We start from the raw sequence: 20,903 nt of genomic DNA on the forward strand, positions 1-20,903 counted from the left end.
AAAGCTGCTACAGAAGATTCCTATTTACAATATAGATCTCCTATTGAACAGGGGTATTCAACATGGTTCCTACATATGCTGTTCCTCTATGTCATCTTCCTTGACTTATAGGAAGCAAGTGGCGCTGTGGTCTAAACCACTGAGCTTCTTGGTCTTGCCGATCGAAGGTCAGTGGTTAGAATCCATGTGATGGGGTGAGCTCCTATTGCTCTTTTCCAGCTTCTGCCAACCTAGCAGTTCGAACGCATACCAATGTGAGTAGATAAATAGGTACTGCAGCGGGGGGAAGTTAAACGGCATTTCTGTGCACTCTAGCACTTGTCACGGTGTCCCGTTTCACCAGAAGTGGTTTAGTCATGCTGGCCACATGATCCAGAAAAGTTGTCTGTGGACAAACGCTGGCTCCGTCGTCCTGAAACAATATAAGTGCCGCACCCCATAGTCACCTTTGACTGGACTTAACCATCCAAGGGTCCTTTACCTTTTACTTTTTACCATCCCTGACCATTGACCATGCTATCTATGGATGATGGGAGTCGTAGTCCACAATATCAGGAAAGCACCACATTAGCTGCCCAAGCTGTGGAACTCAGGTAGCTGTGGAATCTAGTAAAAGCTGTTTGCTATTAAACAAGTTGGCAAGTTGAATTCGACACATTTTTCTGTTGCTGAAGTTCTCAAATTTTGTCCTGTTGAGCCTTGTCAAGTCAGGTGAGGAAGAAAATTTGAGTAAAATTGATAAAAATAAAAGATAATAAAGCAATGTGCTAGCTGACATATATAGTGCTGTCAAGCTTTCTGTATACTGCTGTCCCAAGACATTCTGCTGCCTCAAGCAGAGATGCAAGTGCCCTCTCCATCTAACCAATGCTTTAAAAGTCTTATTTGCACCCTGCAGAAACCAGCTTAAGCTTTTATCTACTCTCCTCTGCTTGCCCCCAACTTCAAAATGTCACTTCACCGTGCTGCATGTCAGGACCAGACCTGATTATGAAAAAAAGAGACTATAAACATAATTGTTTGCCCTAAACCCTTAGGAAGGGCTTTTCTAACTGCCTACACAATGTTTTCTGGATGGAATTGAGTCATAGATAAATTCTACACAAGTTTGGGTCTTGAATAAGCTTTGACAAATGCAAGTCTTGCAGCTGAAACTTTTTTGTTATGATCCTTTGTGTGAAGTAGATCTCATTACAAGGCAATGGGGAGGGGAACAACTTCATGCTGAAAAGAAGAAGAAGAAGAAAAATCATTTGAGTCCATCCTAAGATTTAAATGTGTGTTTTATTATGATGTGCAGATTTTTAGATGTTGATAGCTTCCCCATGGATTTACATTAAAATTCAAATCTCTGTCTAAAATTCAGTGGCTTCGTAATACACTGCACAACAGTTCTATAAGCAGCTTTTAAAAATTAATTTTATGTATGATTTTGTGCTGCAAGAAGTATAAAGCAAGCACTTGCTGACCTTTAATATTTAATCTTCTGGTTGCACATCATCATATTTTCTTCTTAGTACTTTTCTTTTTTTAGCTCCAGTACCAGAGGGATTCGGAAGGAAAATGAAAATTACCCCTTTACTGAAATTCATCAAAGATGCCTCCTCCATATTGTCATTCTAAAAAAGGACATTAAACAATATGATGAATCCACTGAGAGTATGTTTCCTTAGCTTTACAATGGAAGATTTCTAAATTGCTATAGAAGAAAACAATGTACAGTGGTAATGGGCTACCTACATGCCTGATCAGTGATGCAGCACACATAACACAGTAGCAGAATAGGATTGATTTGGAAATGTCAGTCTTTTGTGAGAGACGGGTCTTATAGAAAGGGAGAAAGAAATCAAGAAAATATTGAATGCCTCATCCTAAAATTGTATTAATTAGGATTGATGCAGGATATTATGAAATGGTTCTTAATGGCAAGACATAACAAGGAAGATTTTCCAAAAAAGCAAGGAAGATTTTCATTTGAGCTGGCTCCTACATTGCTTATGGGCCTCACTAATTCCTCACCACACCCACCCTAGTACAGTTGTGTACCACCTGCAAAAGACCGGAAAATCCAACCTGCCATTGTTTTGTGATTTTATTCATTGCATTTAAATTATTTACAACTTGCCCTTCACAAGATAGCTTCAATATGGCTTGCAATAAGGAGGCTGAAAATGTCATAAGATTTACAAAACAATAAAAACAGAATAAATATCTATATAATGATGAACACATATAAATATGAATACATATAAAAGCCAGTGGGCATGACAAGGAAAACATGAACATAAGTAAAATTTGGAGATGGCAATTAAATAGAACCATTCCCATGATAAATAGAAGATCACAAGAACCTACTGGAATAGTCCAGTGGCTCATGTATTCTAGCATACTGTTTTCACAGTAGCCAACCAGATGTCTATAGAGAGTCTGAAAGTAGGACCTGGAAGAGCTATCCCCTCCTGTGGTTTCCAGCAAGTGGTATTCAGAAACTATGAAAAAATGGAAACTATGACTGATAGTCAAGTTCCCAAAGCAATTGAACTGGTGATCTAAACTATATGGCCAAGTGTGAACTCTATCCACTGACCTTCGTAGATCTCATGTGTCAAAATCACAAGATTTCTTTTGGCATAAGGTACATTCTGAGGAAACAACCCTTATTGCTGGTGGTCACACCTAAATAAACCATTGCTGATCCCTTTTTATTGGCTTCGATGCCGATGAAATGTGAGACAAAAGTACAAATATGAAGAAAACTGAGGCTGTAAAACTGATATGTGAAACATATTATCAAATTCTCTACAGGGATACAGCACTGATACACTATATCAAATACAGCCTGCAGGCTGTCCCTTCCCTTTTTACCAAAACTTCAGTTTATCCAAACTGTGGTTAGTTTTAACTACAATTTACTCAAGCGTGCCAACTTCAAACCTTTGTTTATGATGTAGGCTTGCTTCAATCAACAATGGTTAATCAGAACTTTGTGCTAAAAATAACTGCCATGGAAATGTGTTGATTATTCTTAGAATTTGTAGAAATGACATTACAAAATACAGTTTATGACAGATTTGCCTTGGCAGCATGCCTTCCAAGAAAAGCCCTCTATTTTAGCTAAGGAAGGAACAGTGTGTAATCCTGGTGGAATAAAAGGAGAAATGGCTAGAGTGGTAAAACAACATCAGTTTCCCAATTACATATTCATGACTTTCACAAAACTCAAATTTAAAGTACCTTTCCAACTGACTTATGGGAGACTGATCATATTTAGTCTGGTTTTGAAATTGTATTAGAACTTTTCTACAGAAGCACGTTCAGTTTGCAAGGCTGGTATCAGAACAGTTGGAATTTATTCCATTTCATTTAACTTTATCAGCTAAGGATTATCCATCCAAAAAACGTATTTGGATGATAAAGCATTTTGTTCTATTTGTTATCTGAAATAATGTAGAATTCCAGTCAGGTATTACTATCTTTGGAACACTGGAAGTATAGAAGCTCTGCTGAGCCATCTGTTTTGCTCTTTAAAATGTTTAGGGGAGAGTTTCCCCCCAAAACTTTTTTCCTTTAGGAAACATTCCCACATTACCCTGTCTGCTATAGAATCCCTAAGCCTCTTTTCCAGAACCACGGTGGATAGCTGTCTGCAATCATTAAAGGACCCATAGTTAATTCTGTAGTTACATTGAAGCTACATCCCTTGCTGAGGCTCCAATACTTTGGCCACCTCATGAGAAGAGAAGACTCCCTGGAAAAGACCCTGATGTTGGGAAAGATGGACGGCACAAGGAGAAGGGGACGACAGAGGACGAGATGGTTGGATAGTGTTCTCAAAGCTACCAGCATGAGTTTGACTCAACTGCAGGAGGCAGTGGAAGACAGGAGTGCCTGGCGTGCTCTGGTCCATGGGGTCACGAAGAGTCGGACACGACTAAACGACTAAACAACAACAACAACACATCCCTTGAGTCTGAAGGTGAAGGGAAAGCCATATCCCCAGGCTGGGTTGGAGGGAGGGTTAGGTAAGAGTAGAAGGGAGTGCTCTGCAGGTAGCACTGGGCCATGGATGCTGAGAACATGAAAAGCTTTTCTCATGCTTCTTTCCTCCTGCGACCCTCTTCCCAACTTCTCTCGCCACATGTGTGTTTCCTGTCCCTGTATCTACCACCAACCATTTAGTTTGGCTCCAGCTTCCATTGAAATCTTACCTTGGACTTGATTATTCCACACATATTTACAGTCAGTGCAACATTCATTGATGTTATTTGCAAGATCTACATTCTCAAGCAAATCAAAAGCAATTGTCTGTTATACACTCATAACATAAATGTATTGTTTGTTTTTCAAGAGCTGCAATAAAAATAGCTGTATTACTGAGCAGTAAATAATTTGATGTGGAAAATTTTAGTTAGCTTCCTTACAGATGATGGTGGCTTGTAACTTAAACCTTATGTATTAAACAATGATGTAGAACAAATTTTCATAGTATTTTTTAAGGGGGAGGGGAAGATTTTACATATTATAGTTTTCAATAGAAATGTTTGTAAAGACATTTAATATTATATGTTCTAGTTTTCTGGTTTCTGCGGTACCTTTTCATTATATTTGTTTGCTTTGATCTGTTGGGGTACTTAGCTTTATGTACAGTTGTTGGACATAATCTACCATTATTGGGTGCAATCAGACACCATTAAATTCAATGAGAGCTATGCTATTGACTTCAATCAAATGTTTGATTTCTCTCACTGTAATCACTAGTGAATGATCTGACTTGTGTGACTCATTCTCATAACAGAGCATTATTGATTTTTCTCTGTGGGACTTTTCTCTCCTGAATGTAAAGACACATTTTTCTTTCTCTTTCTTCTTCTGGATTGCCTTTTCTCCAGCAATCAATACACTTTACTAAATTTATAGAGTGTCTTGTTAAAAATAATTAGTCAGAACAAAATGAAGTCCTGCCTTTTTTACTCAGATTGTATTATCTTTTTGGGAAAACATAAATATTCAATAACTTAACTAGCATATCTTATATGATTCACACTGTATAAGAAACACAAATGTTTATGTTCTTAGGATGAATGAGAGAAGACAGAAACTCTTCGTGGAGGAATTTGGCATTTTTTTCATTCATTGAGATTCATTCTTAGCAAGAGGATTACAACCATGAGAACTTGTGTTGGCCTGCATCAATGGTAGAAATTGTCACAGTTTAACATGATGGTGGGTGTGCAAAGTTAGCATTCACTGGGGCTCCCAGTTTGCAGCAATCAAAATTTGTTTGGGACATTAAGGGTGGTAGTAAGGTATAGAAACCAGGAGCAAAGTTTTGCACAAAGCAACAAGTATCTCTTTCCAACAGCAGCCAACCGGACTTGTCTCTCGTATTCTGAATTAAAGACTCCATGTACCTATCATAGCTAAGAGCTATTGATAGAAATCCCCATAAATTGAACTAAACCTTTCTGTAGAATTTATTAATTAATTAAATTGATCTTCTGTATCAAAAGAACATACAAAATGCACCAAACATAAGCAATAAGATTTTAATAAAAATCCCAATCACTGTGATTTGAGTATCCTGGGAAAATAATTTACTGTGACTAAAATTTACTGTGTCTTTAAACTGCCACAAAGACTATTGTTTTTGCTGAAATAAATAAATAAAAGAAAAAAGAATATTAGACTGTTTATTTGCTATCAGGTCATTTTACTCTCCTTCAAATCTTTCCATAAAATATTATATTAAACTTATTATTACTATTATATTTAATACATGTAAAAATGTAACAGCATGCACTTCCCTTACAAAGTTTGTTTATGGTGGGGAGGGGAGAGACAACATACTGAAAACTGTTGGCACACTAGCCTTTCATGATATGCTATGGTTGTCCACCCATCTACCGTATTTTTCGCCCCATAGGACGCACCTAGGTTTGGGGGGGGGGGGAATAAAGAAAAAAAATTAGTTCCCCCCCAGGCGCGGGGGAAGCCCGAGCTTCCCCTGACCCCAGCCCCCAGAACAGGCTGCGGACATCTGCCTGAAGCACGGGGCGTGCTCCGCAGCGCGCCCCGTGCTTCGGGCTGCAAGCTGCCGCCCGCAAGCCTTGCGCTCCTGGTGGGACCTCCTGCCGGGCGTGCGAGGCTTGCGGATAGCTTCCTGAAGCCTGGAGAGCGAGAGGGGTCGGTGCGCACCGACGCCTCTCGCTCTCCAGGCTTCAGCGAAAGGCTGCATTCGCCCCATAAGATGCACACACATTTCCCCTTCATTTTTGGAGGGGGAAAAGTGCGTCCTATGGGGCGAAAAATACGGTACTTTAGCAGAGTTTAATTCATTTCTGCTAAGGCAGCTGCTTGCAGGAATATTGAGGGGTTGTGGAGATAATGTTTGATAAAGGATTTCCTTGCATATCACTCCATCCATCTGACATATTCTCTATCCAAGGGGGAATATGGGAAGAAGTAACAGTAACTTAGATGAGATGTAAATTAGATTCCAATGTCCCTTGAAGTATTGATTTACGCTTATGGAAAGAGATGTGCCAATTGCAAGTATAGCTCAAGCAAATGTTTCACCTGCTTTTTCCTGATATTTTAAAAATTTTGCCAACAAAAAACCCCAACTCATTAGGAAATATTGGTGACTGAACTTGGAAAATCCTGCATGCAGAACAACTGCTCTACCCACTGGTATTTATTTACTTATAGGGTTCCTGAAGCAGATTTTTCTCAAATGGTGTTGTTCCACCACTTAGTGGAACAATAATGTATAATGTATGACATTGTTACCATGGGGTAACATTACAATAATTTAACGCTTGATGATGACTTCCTATTTCCATCTTCCTTTCACAGATCAAATTATGACATCATCACCCAAAGGAATTTTCCGGCCATTTCTATTTATCTTCATTGTGCTGGGATGCTTCATGGCATGTCTGCTTATTTATATCAAACCGACAAACAGCTGGATATCTGGTCCTATTGAATCAGCCAGCTCTGTTCTAAAAATGAAGAACTTCTTCTCCACCAAAAATGATTATATCAATGAGACAACTATTCTGATATGGGTATGGCCGTTTGGCCAGACATTTGATCTGAAATTCTGCCCAACATTTAACATCCACGGGTGCCATCTGACTACAGACCGCACACTATATAACCAGTCTCATGCCGTTCTTATTCACCACAGAGATATCAGTTGGGATCTGACTAATTTACCTCAGCAACCTAGGCCGCCATTTCAAAAATGGATCTGGATGAACTTGGAATCACCAACACACACTCCACAAAAGAGTGGGATTGAGCATCTATTCAATTTGACCCTCACTTATCGTCGAGATTCAGACATTCAAGTGCCTTATGGCTTTATGGTAGTTAGCACAAGCTCCTTTCCATTTGAAATGCCGAATAAAGAAAGACTGGTGTGTTGGGTGGTGAGTAACTGGAACCCAGAGCATGCTAGGGTCAAATATTATAATGAACTAAGTAAATACCTTGAGATCCATACCTATGGGCAAGCATTTGGAGACTATGTGAGTGATAAAAATTTGATCCCAACCATCTCCGCTTGTAAGTTTTACCTTTCCTTTGAGAATTCTATCCACAGAGACTATATCACAGAGAAACTTTACAATGCTTTTCTTGCTGGATCTGTGCCAGTCGTTCTAGGTCCTCCTAGAGAAAACTATGAGAATTACATCCCTGCTAGTTCTTTCATTCACGTGGAGGATTTTCTCTCTCCAAGGGACCTCTCAGAGTATCTTCTTTTGCTCGACAAAAATGATAAACTGTATGTTAGCTACTTCGACTGGAGGAAGGATTTTTCAGTGCACCTTCCTCGGTTTTGGGAATCACATGCATGCCTTGCCTGTGACCATGTAAAAAGACACCAGGAATACAGGTCAGTTGGCAATTTAGAAAAATGGTTTTGGAATTAAACTCCTATCCCTTACTTGCACTTTACATATATATTTTTAAAAGCTAACAAAACCATTATTCCAAGTGAAGATGGTGGGGGGAATCCCTCCAGAATATGTGACATCTTTGTTTCCTGGATACAGCATATTCCATTTACACTATCTCTGGATCATTCATCCAAAACTCTCCTTACTTTCCACAGAAAGGCATCTGATTAAAAAAGACTAATGATGTCACAGACATTGGCCATTTTCTGTGTTGTTGACTTATTTGGAGAGTTGATCATTTTATTTTATATAGATGTGACTTTGAAAAGGAATTAAGAGCTGGCAGCCTGAACAGAAGTTTAACTATTTTGTTAAAGCAATCAGCGCTATGGTGATTTCTTGTTATATTTTCATCAAATGCAAACACAAATATCATTTTTTGCAATGTGTACTGAGAAAAACTGAGAAGTAACTTATGTGGACACTTATTAGAGATCTGTATGTGAAACTGGTGCACCATGGTTGCACAAATTATTCCTCCTGAGCCACTGGCATGCTATCTTATTTATATTTTGTTGGAAATCCTGCTATGTATATAGCTGGTTATGTGCACTGAATAGTAATTTATTGTTTACCATTTCTTTTTAAAACTCCCCCCCATTTTTTTATTTGTTTGTAATACAGCAGTCACTGGCCAATACATAGAGTAATGGTGTTTACACTGGCTCAGATAGTTTCTTTCTGGGAGAAAACAGGCTTAGGAAAAAAAAATTAAAATTTCTAGCTAAGATTCAGTATAGGATTCAAAGAAAAAATATTTGTGAGTTCAACTCTTTAGTGAAATACACATGTGACCTTCTATGCCATTTTATATACTGCGTACAAGGTACAGTTCCAAAAGCAGTTTTCTATGAAGCATGGAAGGCTTCTACTGAGTAAAAATAAGTCTAAAGACCCATTCAGCTCATGGAACTAGTTTCCTAATTATTTGAAATCTGGCCTTGGTAAACAAATACATTTTTTAAAAAATGTGCATTTTCCTCCATCTACTCTAGAATGCTAGTTGATTGACAAAGTGAACATTTTCTATCCTTGGCGAAGTATTAAGTGGCATGCTTTGAAACCACACAGTCAGAATTAAATACGAACTGAGTGCTTTGTTGAAATGAAGATTCAGAAGGCAGCAAATGAAAGTCTGTTTCCATTTGGGGACAAAGGAAGCAGCTTTATACCAGGTAAGACTATGTGTCCATCTAGCAGAGGCTGTTCATCATTTCAGGATGCAGAAATATTTCCACATCAACTGCTACCTGATGCTTTTAACTGGAGATCCCACCAGTTCAGCCTGAAGCCTTCTGCATAACAAAGCTCATGCTCCACTTCTGAGCTTGGTCCCTCCCATAAGCAATAAGCAATCTTTTTTGTTGTTGTTTATCTGATAGGACCACTGTTTCAACAGTAGGTAGATATTTTGTCTAATGCCTTGAAAAGAGTAAAAGATTTATCAGTTAGGTGACAATCTTATACCTGGGAGTAATCACCACTGAACTAAGTGGGATTTCTGAGTAGCTGGGTGCATAGAATTCTATTGTTAGCCTTGTATTTCTGACAGTTGCAAATTATCTACTTCTCAGATGTAACCATCTGACAATGATTCAGCCATTAGCAGGCTGCTATGATAGGAATATTCAGTCTCAGAAGTGATCCCTGAGCTGTGTGCACAATTAAGACAGTACTGGGACACTTACTGGTGGGAAATGTTTGAAAATTGCTAGATCAGGCTACAGCTGTTTTGGGCTTGAATTTAAGCCCATAGAATAGAGTTTCTCAGTGGTGATATTAATGCACCTCCCCTATGTCATTATGTTGTGATGATACTGCAGCCTTTTATTGGGGCACAAATATTTTAAGGTCAGAGATCTAAGCAAACATTTCAGTTCATATTTCTTTCTAAGTTGATGAATACAAATGCTTTTGATTACTTCATGTTTTAACAATAAACATAAAAGCATGATTATCAAGACCACAGTATAACAGAAGGCTGCAGAATGAATCATGAAGGCTGACAGAACCTTTCATCTGTTGGGAAAGTGAAAGAAGAGAAAGCAGGACAGCGACTAGAAGGTTGTCGATGTCTTCAGAGTTGTCAGTGTTCATTATCTTCCGAAGGGGTTGTGCATACAGTTTGGGAGTTGATGACAGATGTGGTGCTCCATGTTCTCCACACTTTCAGAAGGAATGAGCAGTAGCAGCCAGTGAGGTGAGGCAGCTTACCTGAATAGCTCTGGGGCAGGGCAGTGGGAAGATAGGGGCTGGCAGAGCCAATCCAGCACTTCCACCAGCATACCTGCACAGCCCTAACCTTGCTCCGTCCCTGCCCCAGCACTAGCCAAGTAACCTGTAGCAACACTGGTGTTTGGATGCAAATCTGTGGCACTGCCCCACCACATTGGCCACTATTGTCAGTGAGCAGAAACCTGATTAAAATGGTGGTTTATTTTGATGGGCAATGGCAATAGAACATTTTGATTTAGTTGGATCACATTTATAAATGCCCCACATTGTGTGGACTGTTGGCACCTAGAATATTGAATATTAGGTGATGGCTTTCTACTTGCAGAATACTATTGCTCCTAAGATACATTGATCTACCTATATATAGCAAGTCCAATCCATGTGTTTCTTAATGTGTTTGGGGAGAAGCACCCATCCTTCTGTTTCAAAGGGTTTTACATTGTCTCAGTACTTTGTGGCTAAAATCTATTCCTGTCCTTTTATGAATGTATGAATCGAGGGTTTCGTTAACACTAAATCAATGCAATAAAAAAGAACAGCCTTTTAGGCACTGAAAGTAGACACTTCCCCTGAGAGAAGGACTAAGCTGTTTGCTTAAATGTATTTTATTAAAAAGGTAAAATTGTAGGTATTAGAACTGGGGTCCCTCGTGTGGTGCCCTCAGACACACACACTCTTGGTGCTCAGCAGGGCCCCCTGCCCATCCTATTGTACAAAGAGGTTTTTTGCTTTGGGGGAGGTTGGGTTGGGGCTCCTGTTCCTGTAAATTCCATCTACTTTGGGAGAAAGGAGAAAATGTTATAGCTGTTCTTAAACTCCCCATGATAGTGAATGGGGCACACAAAGCTCAATTTTATATAAAGTTGCTCAGAAATCAGATTGAAAAGGTACACAGAACAACTCAGAAACAAATCATTTTTTTAAATGCACAACTACAAGATGATACAAAGCAGTTGAATTTGAACCTGCACCCATCTACGAAACTAATATGTCTTTGTGCACAAAAGTTGTGCTTGGAACTCTAAGGCTCACATTTCAGTATGTGATACGTTTACTAGTCAGTAGAATTCAAAATGAAGCATTACCTTTCTCATATTTCTCAGCAAAAAAAAAAAAGAGTTTTGGGGGCAAACATTTGGAATTATTTTCTGTCAAGCCCTATTTGATGTCTGCCCATCAACAAAATTAGCAATCATATGAGAGGGAGAGCTAGCTTCAAATCCTCCTATCGTGTCCTTGCCCTTTACCATGCATGCATGTGAGAGCATGTCTGCAGAGGACACACCCTCTACACACATGGATTCTCCCCATGATGAGGGGAGATCTGGGTTCCACATTGCAGGAGAATCCTACATACTGTACGTAGAACAGGCACCTTTCTACAGTGTATCAGGGCATAGCCAGCAAGGGCAGGATCAGCAGACATAGCCCCATTCTTTTTAAACAAGTATTGGGAGCACCCAAATAGGGCTACAGTGTTTGTACAACTATGCATTGTGATAACTCTATCTGTGATTCAAAATTCTTTTCCCCTGTATTTGTTTTATTTTCATCCATACCCAGTCTAGCAACTTATGTAAATATGTCCTTAGTGCTTTATTCTTATGTGACCTCTGGGCAATAAGGATAATGAATAATGGATAATCTTTAAGTGATAGATATTGTACAAATGAACCTTTGTTATCTGAAATATAACGTGGGGTTGCAATGAAACTCTGTGTCCGTTAATCGTATGTAAATTGAGCTCATTTTTGTATGAACTTTGGACTTTCAAAATGATTTGCATGTTCCCCAGAGCATTTAGGCAAATGGTTCTATAATGCATCGATTTTTTCCATTTTCTTTGTTTGAGAAGATGGTAATTGTTTACCTAATATCTAAGTGATAAGACATGGCTGCAACAGCTTCCCCATTTATTTCAATGGAGGAAACAGATCTCGGTGTTCTTTTCTGAATGAGGAAGCATTCTGTTCATTAGAGCTCTGTTTGTATGCTACAGCAGTAGTTCCAAAACTTGTTTTCCCACAGAAGACTTAAAAGTTGCAGACTACTTAATGATTTTTCTATCTGTTGTAGCCATTGTGCCATGCTGTGCTAGGTGCTCTTTGATTTTTAATTGCATTTTATTGCTTCTATTGTATTTTATTTTATTACAGTTTGCATTCCATACAATAAAAATAAAAGAAGCAACAAAAATACAATTAAAAATCAGTATGAATATTCGATGTGGGCATGCTACAGACCACCCAAGTGAAGGTCGCAGACCACTAGGAGTCTACGGACCACAGTTTGGGAATTCCTGCACTACAGGAAGCATGGAACTCTTTATCAGGGCAGTATCTTCAAAGGTTTGGGAAATGTGACATTTAAGAACAAAAAGGTATTAAATTAGAGGGGGAAGCTGACACCTTTATTTCCAAGTGAAACTTTGATACTTCCCCTATGCACACACACATTTGTATCATCTGTGTAGGTATTACCACTGTTTCAAAAAAAAGCTCTATTGCGGGAAACTGTGAATCTCCGCTGTTCACCAGCATTAACATTGTTACACTACAAGAGAAAACTGATAATGTGCATGAATGTGATAGAATGAAATCTTAACCTTTGTTATCTAAAAGGGAAATCCTGGCTTGGATTCAGAGGTAGCTACTGTGAGCTGAATGGCATTTCTGCTCACATAAGGGAGACCCATGATTTATGTAGATTCCCTGCTCCATGCACTGTGTCCTGTGCCATATTCCACAGCATTCACAAACCTCAAAATTGGCTTTCAGTGGTGCTGGAAGCTGGAGTGAGGAGGTTGGAGTTGAAAAGCCCTGTCCTGTGAGTGAAACATTGTTCTCAGTCCTTAGGGCAAATTTTCTTTGAATGTGTATGTGTGTAATCAAATATATGGGCAATGTTTGTATGTTTTATGTGTTTTGTTTTGCTTTTTGGAAAGCAATATGCTGCAAAGCAAACTGAAGGTTGTATTATCAAATCTGTGTTATTTTGTGTTGGGGAAATGAATCCAAAAGAGCATACCATGTCGAAGTAATTTAGAACCTGAGCTCTCTTCTTTTGAGTCATATTGGCATTGTATTGTTTTCAATGGCAACTGATTCTGTCTTGTACTGAAGAACATATATTTGAATTGATAAACTAGATGGATTCCTTTTGCTTGTTCAAAATGTTAAAGTAGGTTTGAAGTTGTATAATTGCCTACAGGCTCTACCTTTCTGGTGCACAGCATAAAATCAAAACAAATAGCAAAAACCTAAGAGCAGATATTACAGGTTGAACAAATCCCCCTCTCCCTGCAAGCCCATGCATGCCCCCTAAATCTGCTACAGAGGGTTAGGGGAACTCTCCAGAGCAGATTTGTGGGGTGCAAGGGTGATGAGAGGAATGGAAGTCCTGCTTGTGATGTCACTCTAGTTCTCTGAAGACCAGCAAAAACAGGCCCAGAAAAAACTTCAGTTGTAAGTTATGATGGACAAGGTCACACATGTTACAATTATGCTAATTTCAACACTCTGTTGATTGCTGGAATGCGTGAAACTACAGCAGACCAATCTCAACTCTGAAGGATGCAATTTTTCAAGTGTGTTGATAATTTCCTGACACAGCTTCTACCCTTTCTTCCTTATCTAGATCCAGTGCCTGCTGTGACATAATTTCACTGTGTAATTAGAAGCATGGCTGGCCCCAAATACTTTATCAGAACTGGAAATGTCCTCCCCACCCATAGGTGCATAGTACCCATCTTGGCAGTTGATGTGAAAACAACAATCCCACAGAGCACCTCTCCTAGGGAGCAAATAACACTATAATTATTATTATTATCATATGCAGGAGGAATTCAATTGCATGCTCTTTTGATCATTCTTGTCAGTGTAAACATTTTGGCTTGCCAGTTGAAACAATCCACCTCTTCACTCAGCATGCTCTTCTAGGAACTCACAGGTGTTTTAACAATGACATATGAGCAAGAGGGGGAAGAGATGTACAGTTGTGGTAGCTGCAGATCTTCTGAAAAATCTAGTTCAGTCCCAAGGAAACTGTTCTAAAGAGATTTGTTTTTAAGGTTTGGGGGTTCTTCATTAGGGGTTCTTCATTTACATGGTAGGGCTAATCCTGTTCCATATGTGAGGCTCCTGCTTCACTTCCATCTACCTTTTTCATCTGCCAGTTGCATTTTACTGGAATATTTTCTATCACCTTTTTCCTTTCCTTTCATCTATTCAAGTTTTCATCCAAGAAATAAACCACAAATCCATAAACTACAATTGTAAAATGATATGTTATGGTGATATAGAGCACCATGTATTTAATTCAATCAAAACCCTATTCTGAGGTAGGATCTGTTGTATTATGAGCAGCTAAAACAAGCTGGGATGAAACCATGCTTTTATACCTAGGTTGTTATATCTGAACCAGGTATTCACTGGGGTACCACAGTATGCCATCATCTTAACTCGATTACACATTTTTAAATCATTATTTTTCCTGTTTTGGAAAAAACCAACGTATATCATCTCAACATTTCGAATATATTAAATTCTACCTTCACTGTATTGCAATGCATATATGAGTTTTAAACAACTTAATAATAACCAGCATTTTTCTTCTACTGCTTTATTGATGGAAACCTCCTTTCCCACCAACATTGGGTTATTAAAACACTGCTATCCATTAGGAGATGTTAAACCAGTTGTCCTAAGCACAACTTTTCGAACTACACTTTCTACTATACAACCACAGTGCCAACAGGTAGCAGATATATTTGAATACATTTATTTTAGCCTCTATGGAGTCAGATGCCATGGAGTTAAATGCCATAATATAAACACTTCTTCAGTTAGGCTTAATGCAGTGTGACATTTTCATTCCTTTTGTCCATAAATACCACAAAATGTTATCCATTATATTCCTATTCTTGTTCCATCCTGAGCAATTCTTCTTTTAAACTTTTACTTTCTATCAGTATCTGATATACTGTAGATAACATGCCTTTATTTATACTCATCATTAATATTCTTAAATTCTGTTTCTTTCCTCAAGCACTTCTCCATTAATTTATCTAGTGTGTCAATCAAAATAAGAGAATCACTCCTTTTTTTATTTTCCTAACAAAATCTTCATACGACTTAATTTTTCCTTCTATTATGGGCTTTGAATTTGTGCTTTCAAGAGGACTACTTTCCCCATACAACCTTTAAACCTGTAATCCTAAATTGCCTTTGAGTGGTGCAACTGGTACTGAATGCTCACATGCAAACTAGGACAATTTTAAAGCATGACTTTACACAATATGTGTTCCTATAGAAATAATTCCTCAGGAAAACAGCCTCCTTCAAGCTATCATACGTTCTTTTCATTATGTTATATGAAATTCATTGGGAGCTTGTGTCCCTTTATTCTTTTTTTACAGCTAACTCAAAGTACCATTTGCATGTAGTCATGGAGAGGCCGTCAGCATAGTGATGTGACAAAGCTATACAAAGCCTTTTGTTTTTTGGCTGATAATCCAATTGAAACCAAAATGGTTTTGATAGCTGTTTAATGTGAATTATAAATATATCACTTCAGTCTTTAGTGGCTAAAGATCTGATTGCAAACTGTTCATTCACTGAGGGCAATCAGAAGGGCCATACACTTGTTTTGGATGCACAGATATAAGTGAGCAGATCAGAATTAACACTATAGTGTTAATTGAAGCATATCAGAATCACTATTGCACATGCTAAAAAATGTATTTAAATGGGGGATATATATTATACACACTGAGCATGTGTTCCAAAAATGGAGAATGTGTACTATAACATACTGTTGGCAGCTTTCCTACTTTCAACCAAGTATTCCATTTTTGGAAGACTATAAACTAGGGTCTGAAAAGCTACCCATGGTCTTCTGCTCATGGAGATTTTTCACTTCCCCTTTACACCACGTTTTGTCTCTCACTTAACCTAAAACGTCTCAAGTCCATGCACATTGGTCTTTTTATATCACAGCCATAATTTTTTCATCCTGGAGTAACACAGTGTAGTAAGAATGAATTGCGAAAACATGAGCTTTCCTAAGGATGTTATTAGCAGCACTGGCAATTTTTAAAGTGCAGAGGTTTAAGTAGTTTTAGTCAGTGAAATCATTCACTATGTATTAGATGTACGCAAAGGATTTTGACAGTGACTGGCAAATATTAGTACTGGCATAATTCTACTACTGAAATGAGAGAGACTTAAAAGTTCTTAATTTCTGGTTGATCATGCTTCTTGTGATTAATTCTACAAGTTAAACCTCCTACTTACTTTTCTAGACAATAAAAGAAAAAAATGATCAATTTTTAATCCAAGGGAGGCAAACGAATGCAAATGTCAGGAGCACTTACAAATGGGTGAAGGCAACACCTTTAGTAAACCCAATGGAAAATCCATCAAGCCTTCAATAGCAAATGGGGGGGGGGACTTCCTTTGTTCTTCTCTGACATGGATTGCAGAAGGAATTGCTGGGCCATTCCAACGTTTCTGTATTATGTCAACATGCAACCAGAAAGTCAATATTGAAATGTTACATCCTTTCACACATTTTAAATATTTCAAGGGCCTATTAATGGATGTTCTCTGTGACAACTGCTGTAAACTTATGCATATTTACTTAGAACTTACTGAACTCGGCAGGATTCACTTTTCCGTAAACATGCATAGGTTTGTGCTGTTAGTCTTAATGTGCAAACTTGTTTCCAGTGAATGAGCACAAAGGTTAAAAATGGGGAAAATATTTGTTATATAGGACTTCTTATATCTTGTATTAATGCACTGTAATTTTGCACTACTTTGTAAAAAACTTTAAAAATCTAAAACATGCCAAATGTACAGTATGTAAAATATTTTGCTGACTTTATCTAATTATCTTGTTTTTCTGAGTGTTAATGTGATGTATAATTAACTATTTTGACTCAAGCAACAATGACCACACCCAACACACCAATGGATTGTTTTAATTTTTATATTGACTACTTTCATAAATCACTTTTTCTACTTATTTTTGTATTTTTCCATGTCTGTGAAATATATAACCCTTAGCTAACATTGATGTAGAATAGCAGGTTGCTAGAGAATATCTTAAGATACAGATTAGCATTTGAAACTGTGAGCCAAGATGCTTTTGAATTACGCAATTACTAGCTTGCCAAATTACTTGAAATGTCTTACAAAATGAAAAAGGGTGCTATTAGTCTTGCTGTTCTTTCATTCTGATAGTGAATAATGTTGACATTTAATAAATATGTGTTGGTTAAATTATCAATAACTGATTATCCGGTGGAAGCTGGAACAGAGCTAAAAACAATAGTGAGCAGTCTTGTTTGCTGCACCATAACTCTTTAAATTGCATACTATCAAAAGCAATGATTGAACTCCACATGGTTTTGTCAAGAGGGAAAAGGCCGCTGTAGCATGTGCAAACTGAAGAATTAACCCAGTCATGACAATGTAATATCCTGCTTGCTGGGAAATGAAAGAGGGTATGGCTTATTCACCCACAGAGAGCGAAGCAGCTCCCACATCACATGGGTATGAGTTTGTAAAACAGGATTTTGGGTAAAGCATGTACTTTCAGTATTAACAACCAAATTCATAGGGAGTTCAGAAGCATGGTTCAGTTTTCTGGTTGGGTGAACTACTCTAGCCTTGCAGAAAGGGGTTGTTCCCTTTTTTTATTTCCTCCCACACCCAGCAATTCAGAAGCCAAGTTTTCATTTACTTGCATAATAATATTAAAGCAGGACTGCTTTATTATTCCAGACACTTGCACCATTGTGTTTATCATATCATTTATTGTACATAAATATAGGGAAATATCCAACAGTGATATAAATTGCAGTGGGAAATTATAGCTCACTTCTAAAATATACATTTTAAGAAGCCATGAAAGGACAAACGGCCTTGTAAAAAATATGTGTATACTTTTATATTAATTACAAGTTGAAGGTTTCCTCTTTGTGCTCCCAAGTGTAACCTCAAATAAAGCCAGGTTTCCTGTTGTTTGGATTACTATTTTGCCACCTTAATATGTGGAAGTATAAATATGTGGTTGCATTTTCCCCTCCTCCTTTATGTTGTGAATTTCTGTGTGTCTGATTATCTGTGGTTCTGTTTATGAAAACATATTACATGTGACAGTCTGCAAAACTCCCTTTTGTGGAATGCCAGGGAACTGGAACTGTAATAAAGACTTCAATGATGTGTGGAATTTTATTTTCTGCAAGTTTTCAAGCACTTCATTGATTTTTTAAAAGATTAGCACAGAAATTCTCCCCAGAAGATGATAAACACTGGATATGTAAATAGCTATCAATATGTGTATAAAGTTGTTGTAATAGGTATATTTAAAATAAAAGACACAATTTAAAAGTACTTTTTCCTTTGTGTTTGATTTAGAGATCTCTGCCTGTGATTCTGATCCAAATCTCACTTGATTTGAAATAAAGATTGCTTTTTGTGTCCAATGTTTTCAGTGGAAATGTTCTATATGTGATCTGAATAGAGCTATAATTTATCTCTTTCATTGTAGCAGCCATTTTGATTCCCCCAAATTCACCTTTTTAAAAAGTTGTTAGCTTTATACTGTCAGAGCTCTGATTGTCCAGTCTACCAAAGTGATTTTGCATCTCTTGAAAGAAGAAGCATTCAAACAGAAAACAGCAGTGTGGGTGAAACATTTTTTAATTCCTCTGTGCTTTTTTGGGCCAGCCCTATCCAGAACCCTAGGGTCATTTAAAGGATAGCACAACTATATATCTGATAAAGACAGGCTTAGAGCAAATCACCTAGGTCCTCTATTTCAGCCTAATTCACTTTCTCCCCAATAGACAAGTCCCAAAAGCAACTTATATACCCCTCAACTGTCCCAATTTTAGTGATACATCCCATTTTGGGAAGTCATCTTCTCACATGAGTCACCTGGCTCCCACAAAATCATAGCCCCGAAAGACATACATTTTTGGGTGCTATGCTCTTATGTGAGTCACCTAGTTCCTGTGGGGTCACGGCCCCAAAAGACATGGGTCCCAATTTTCCTCTGGGGCATGTTGGAGAGTATGAACTTAAGCTGTGCTCTCCTTCTCCCATTCCCTCCTGGATTCTACTGAGGCAGAAAGCCTTTGTCTTGAGAGTCAGTACCTGAAGCCAGTCTGTCATGCCAGCCAGACCTTGAGATCTGGAATGAGGTGGGAACTCAAACATAAATTAATTTGGTCAGAGTGCATCATTCTTTCAACCTCTTCTTCCTAAATGACTGTAAGCTAAAAATTCAGGCCGTCATCAAAAGTCAGCCTCCTGTGCCAAATTATCTTTTGCGCTGCATGTAAGGAGATGTTCTTATCTGCTATTTGTTTGATACAAAAAGGCATCCTCTTACCCATGTGCTTTGAAAGCAATATCACTTAACATTATTACTCAGAGCCTCTTAGAAAAATGGTAAAAACAACCTTAATCTTTGAGGAGATATTCTATTCCCACTGCAGCTTTGCAGGCTATAAAGATGAAAAGAGTCTTCATAAGAACATGTGATCTAGACACAGACAAACCAGTGGAGGGTTATTCCTAAAGTCCAAATAGGCTAGGAAACCTCAGGAGCACTGGACAAATGCAGCATTCCAGCCCTCAGGACACTCCCCAGACCAGCCTTTGCCACATCATCCATAGTCAGCACAGTGTGCTGATGGGAGTTGTAGCCCAAACAGATGGAGGACACCAGTTGACAAAGGATGCCCTAGGTGTTATGTATGCCAGGGGCACTGAGTTTCAAGGTAATACTTTTTGGACCTCTTAAGTGCCTCTGGTTTGCATGCTGCAGAGCTCCGGAGTTAGTTTCTTTTTCCATTCTTGTTTTATAGTAGCAAAGGAGTGTTGTGTTTGAGAGACCTGCTTTCCTCCTGATGTGTTACCCCAACACAACACTAGGCCATACCATAGCTGTCAACCTTCCCTTTTTTTGCAGGAAATTCCCTTATTCCAGCACCGTTTCCCACTGCTTCCCACTGCTATCCTGGATTGTTAGATATCCTGTAGACTGTCCCCGGGACAGGTGAGGCTGCTGAGCCCTTATTTTCGAGGCTGCTGATCCCTTATTTTCAAATCTGAAAGTTGACAGCTATGGGACATACCTTCCCATACCATATTCCTCCATCAGCCCTGCTCTACACCCCCTCAAGTACTTTCACCTGGCTCGGATGCATCTTTGAATTGTGATAGTGTCTCTTGTTTACCTGGATTGAGAGATGTGTGTGAGGTTATTTGTAGAAGCTAAGGCTGTGCATTGGATTCATAAAGTTGGCTTGAGTTCTGATTCAGCTTTAAAGAGCAGGTTTTCATGGGGGAAGAGTACTTGGACATGGATCTTTAAAGGGTGGCTGGAAACCACAGAGGAAAGGTAAGTGTGGATAATCCCTTACTCAAAGTAGGCCCACTGAAATCAATGGACCTAAATTGGCCTTGTTCATTAATTTCAAATAATTTCTTAGTATGACCAACACTGAATAAAACCCTTAGTTTGTAAGCTTCGTCCAATGGCCTTTGTAGAAACAAGAGAGAAGATCAGAACTGTAGAAAGACATGAACAAGTAAGCCCCAAGAATCAAGGCTTTCTTTGTTAGCACATAAGAAACATGACACTGTTGAAAAACCTTGTGTAAGGCAGAAGGCCTTTTCAGGAATG

General features: G+C 38.4%; 1 protein-coding gene across 3 annotated transcripts in view; it reads left to right on the forward strand.

Moving 5' to 3' along the window:
- FUT9 (fucosyltransferase 9) overlaps positions 1 to 11,915 on the forward strand; it is a 52,854-nt gene extending 40,939 nt beyond the window's left edge. For 2 of the 3 annotated variants that reach the window (XM_053381495.1, XM_053381497.1), the window contains exon 2: positions 6,856 to 11,915. In XM_053381495.1, the coding sequence (XP_053237470.1) occupies positions 6,856 to 7,940 (1,085 nt within the window). In that variant the 3' untranslated portion in view covers positions 7,941 to 11,915. The remainder of the gene's footprint in view (positions 1 to 6,855) is intronic. The other variant, XM_053381496.1, reaches the window with a different exon arrangement.
- Positions 11,916 to 20,903: the final 8,988 nt, after the last annotated feature.

This window comes from Podarcis raffonei, chromosome 3, assembly GCF_027172205.1.
Source record: "Podarcis raffonei isolate rPodRaf1 chromosome 3, rPodRaf1.pri, whole genome shotgun sequence".
NCBI lineage: Eukaryota > Metazoa > Chordata > Lepidosauria > Squamata > Lacertidae > Podarcis > Podarcis raffonei.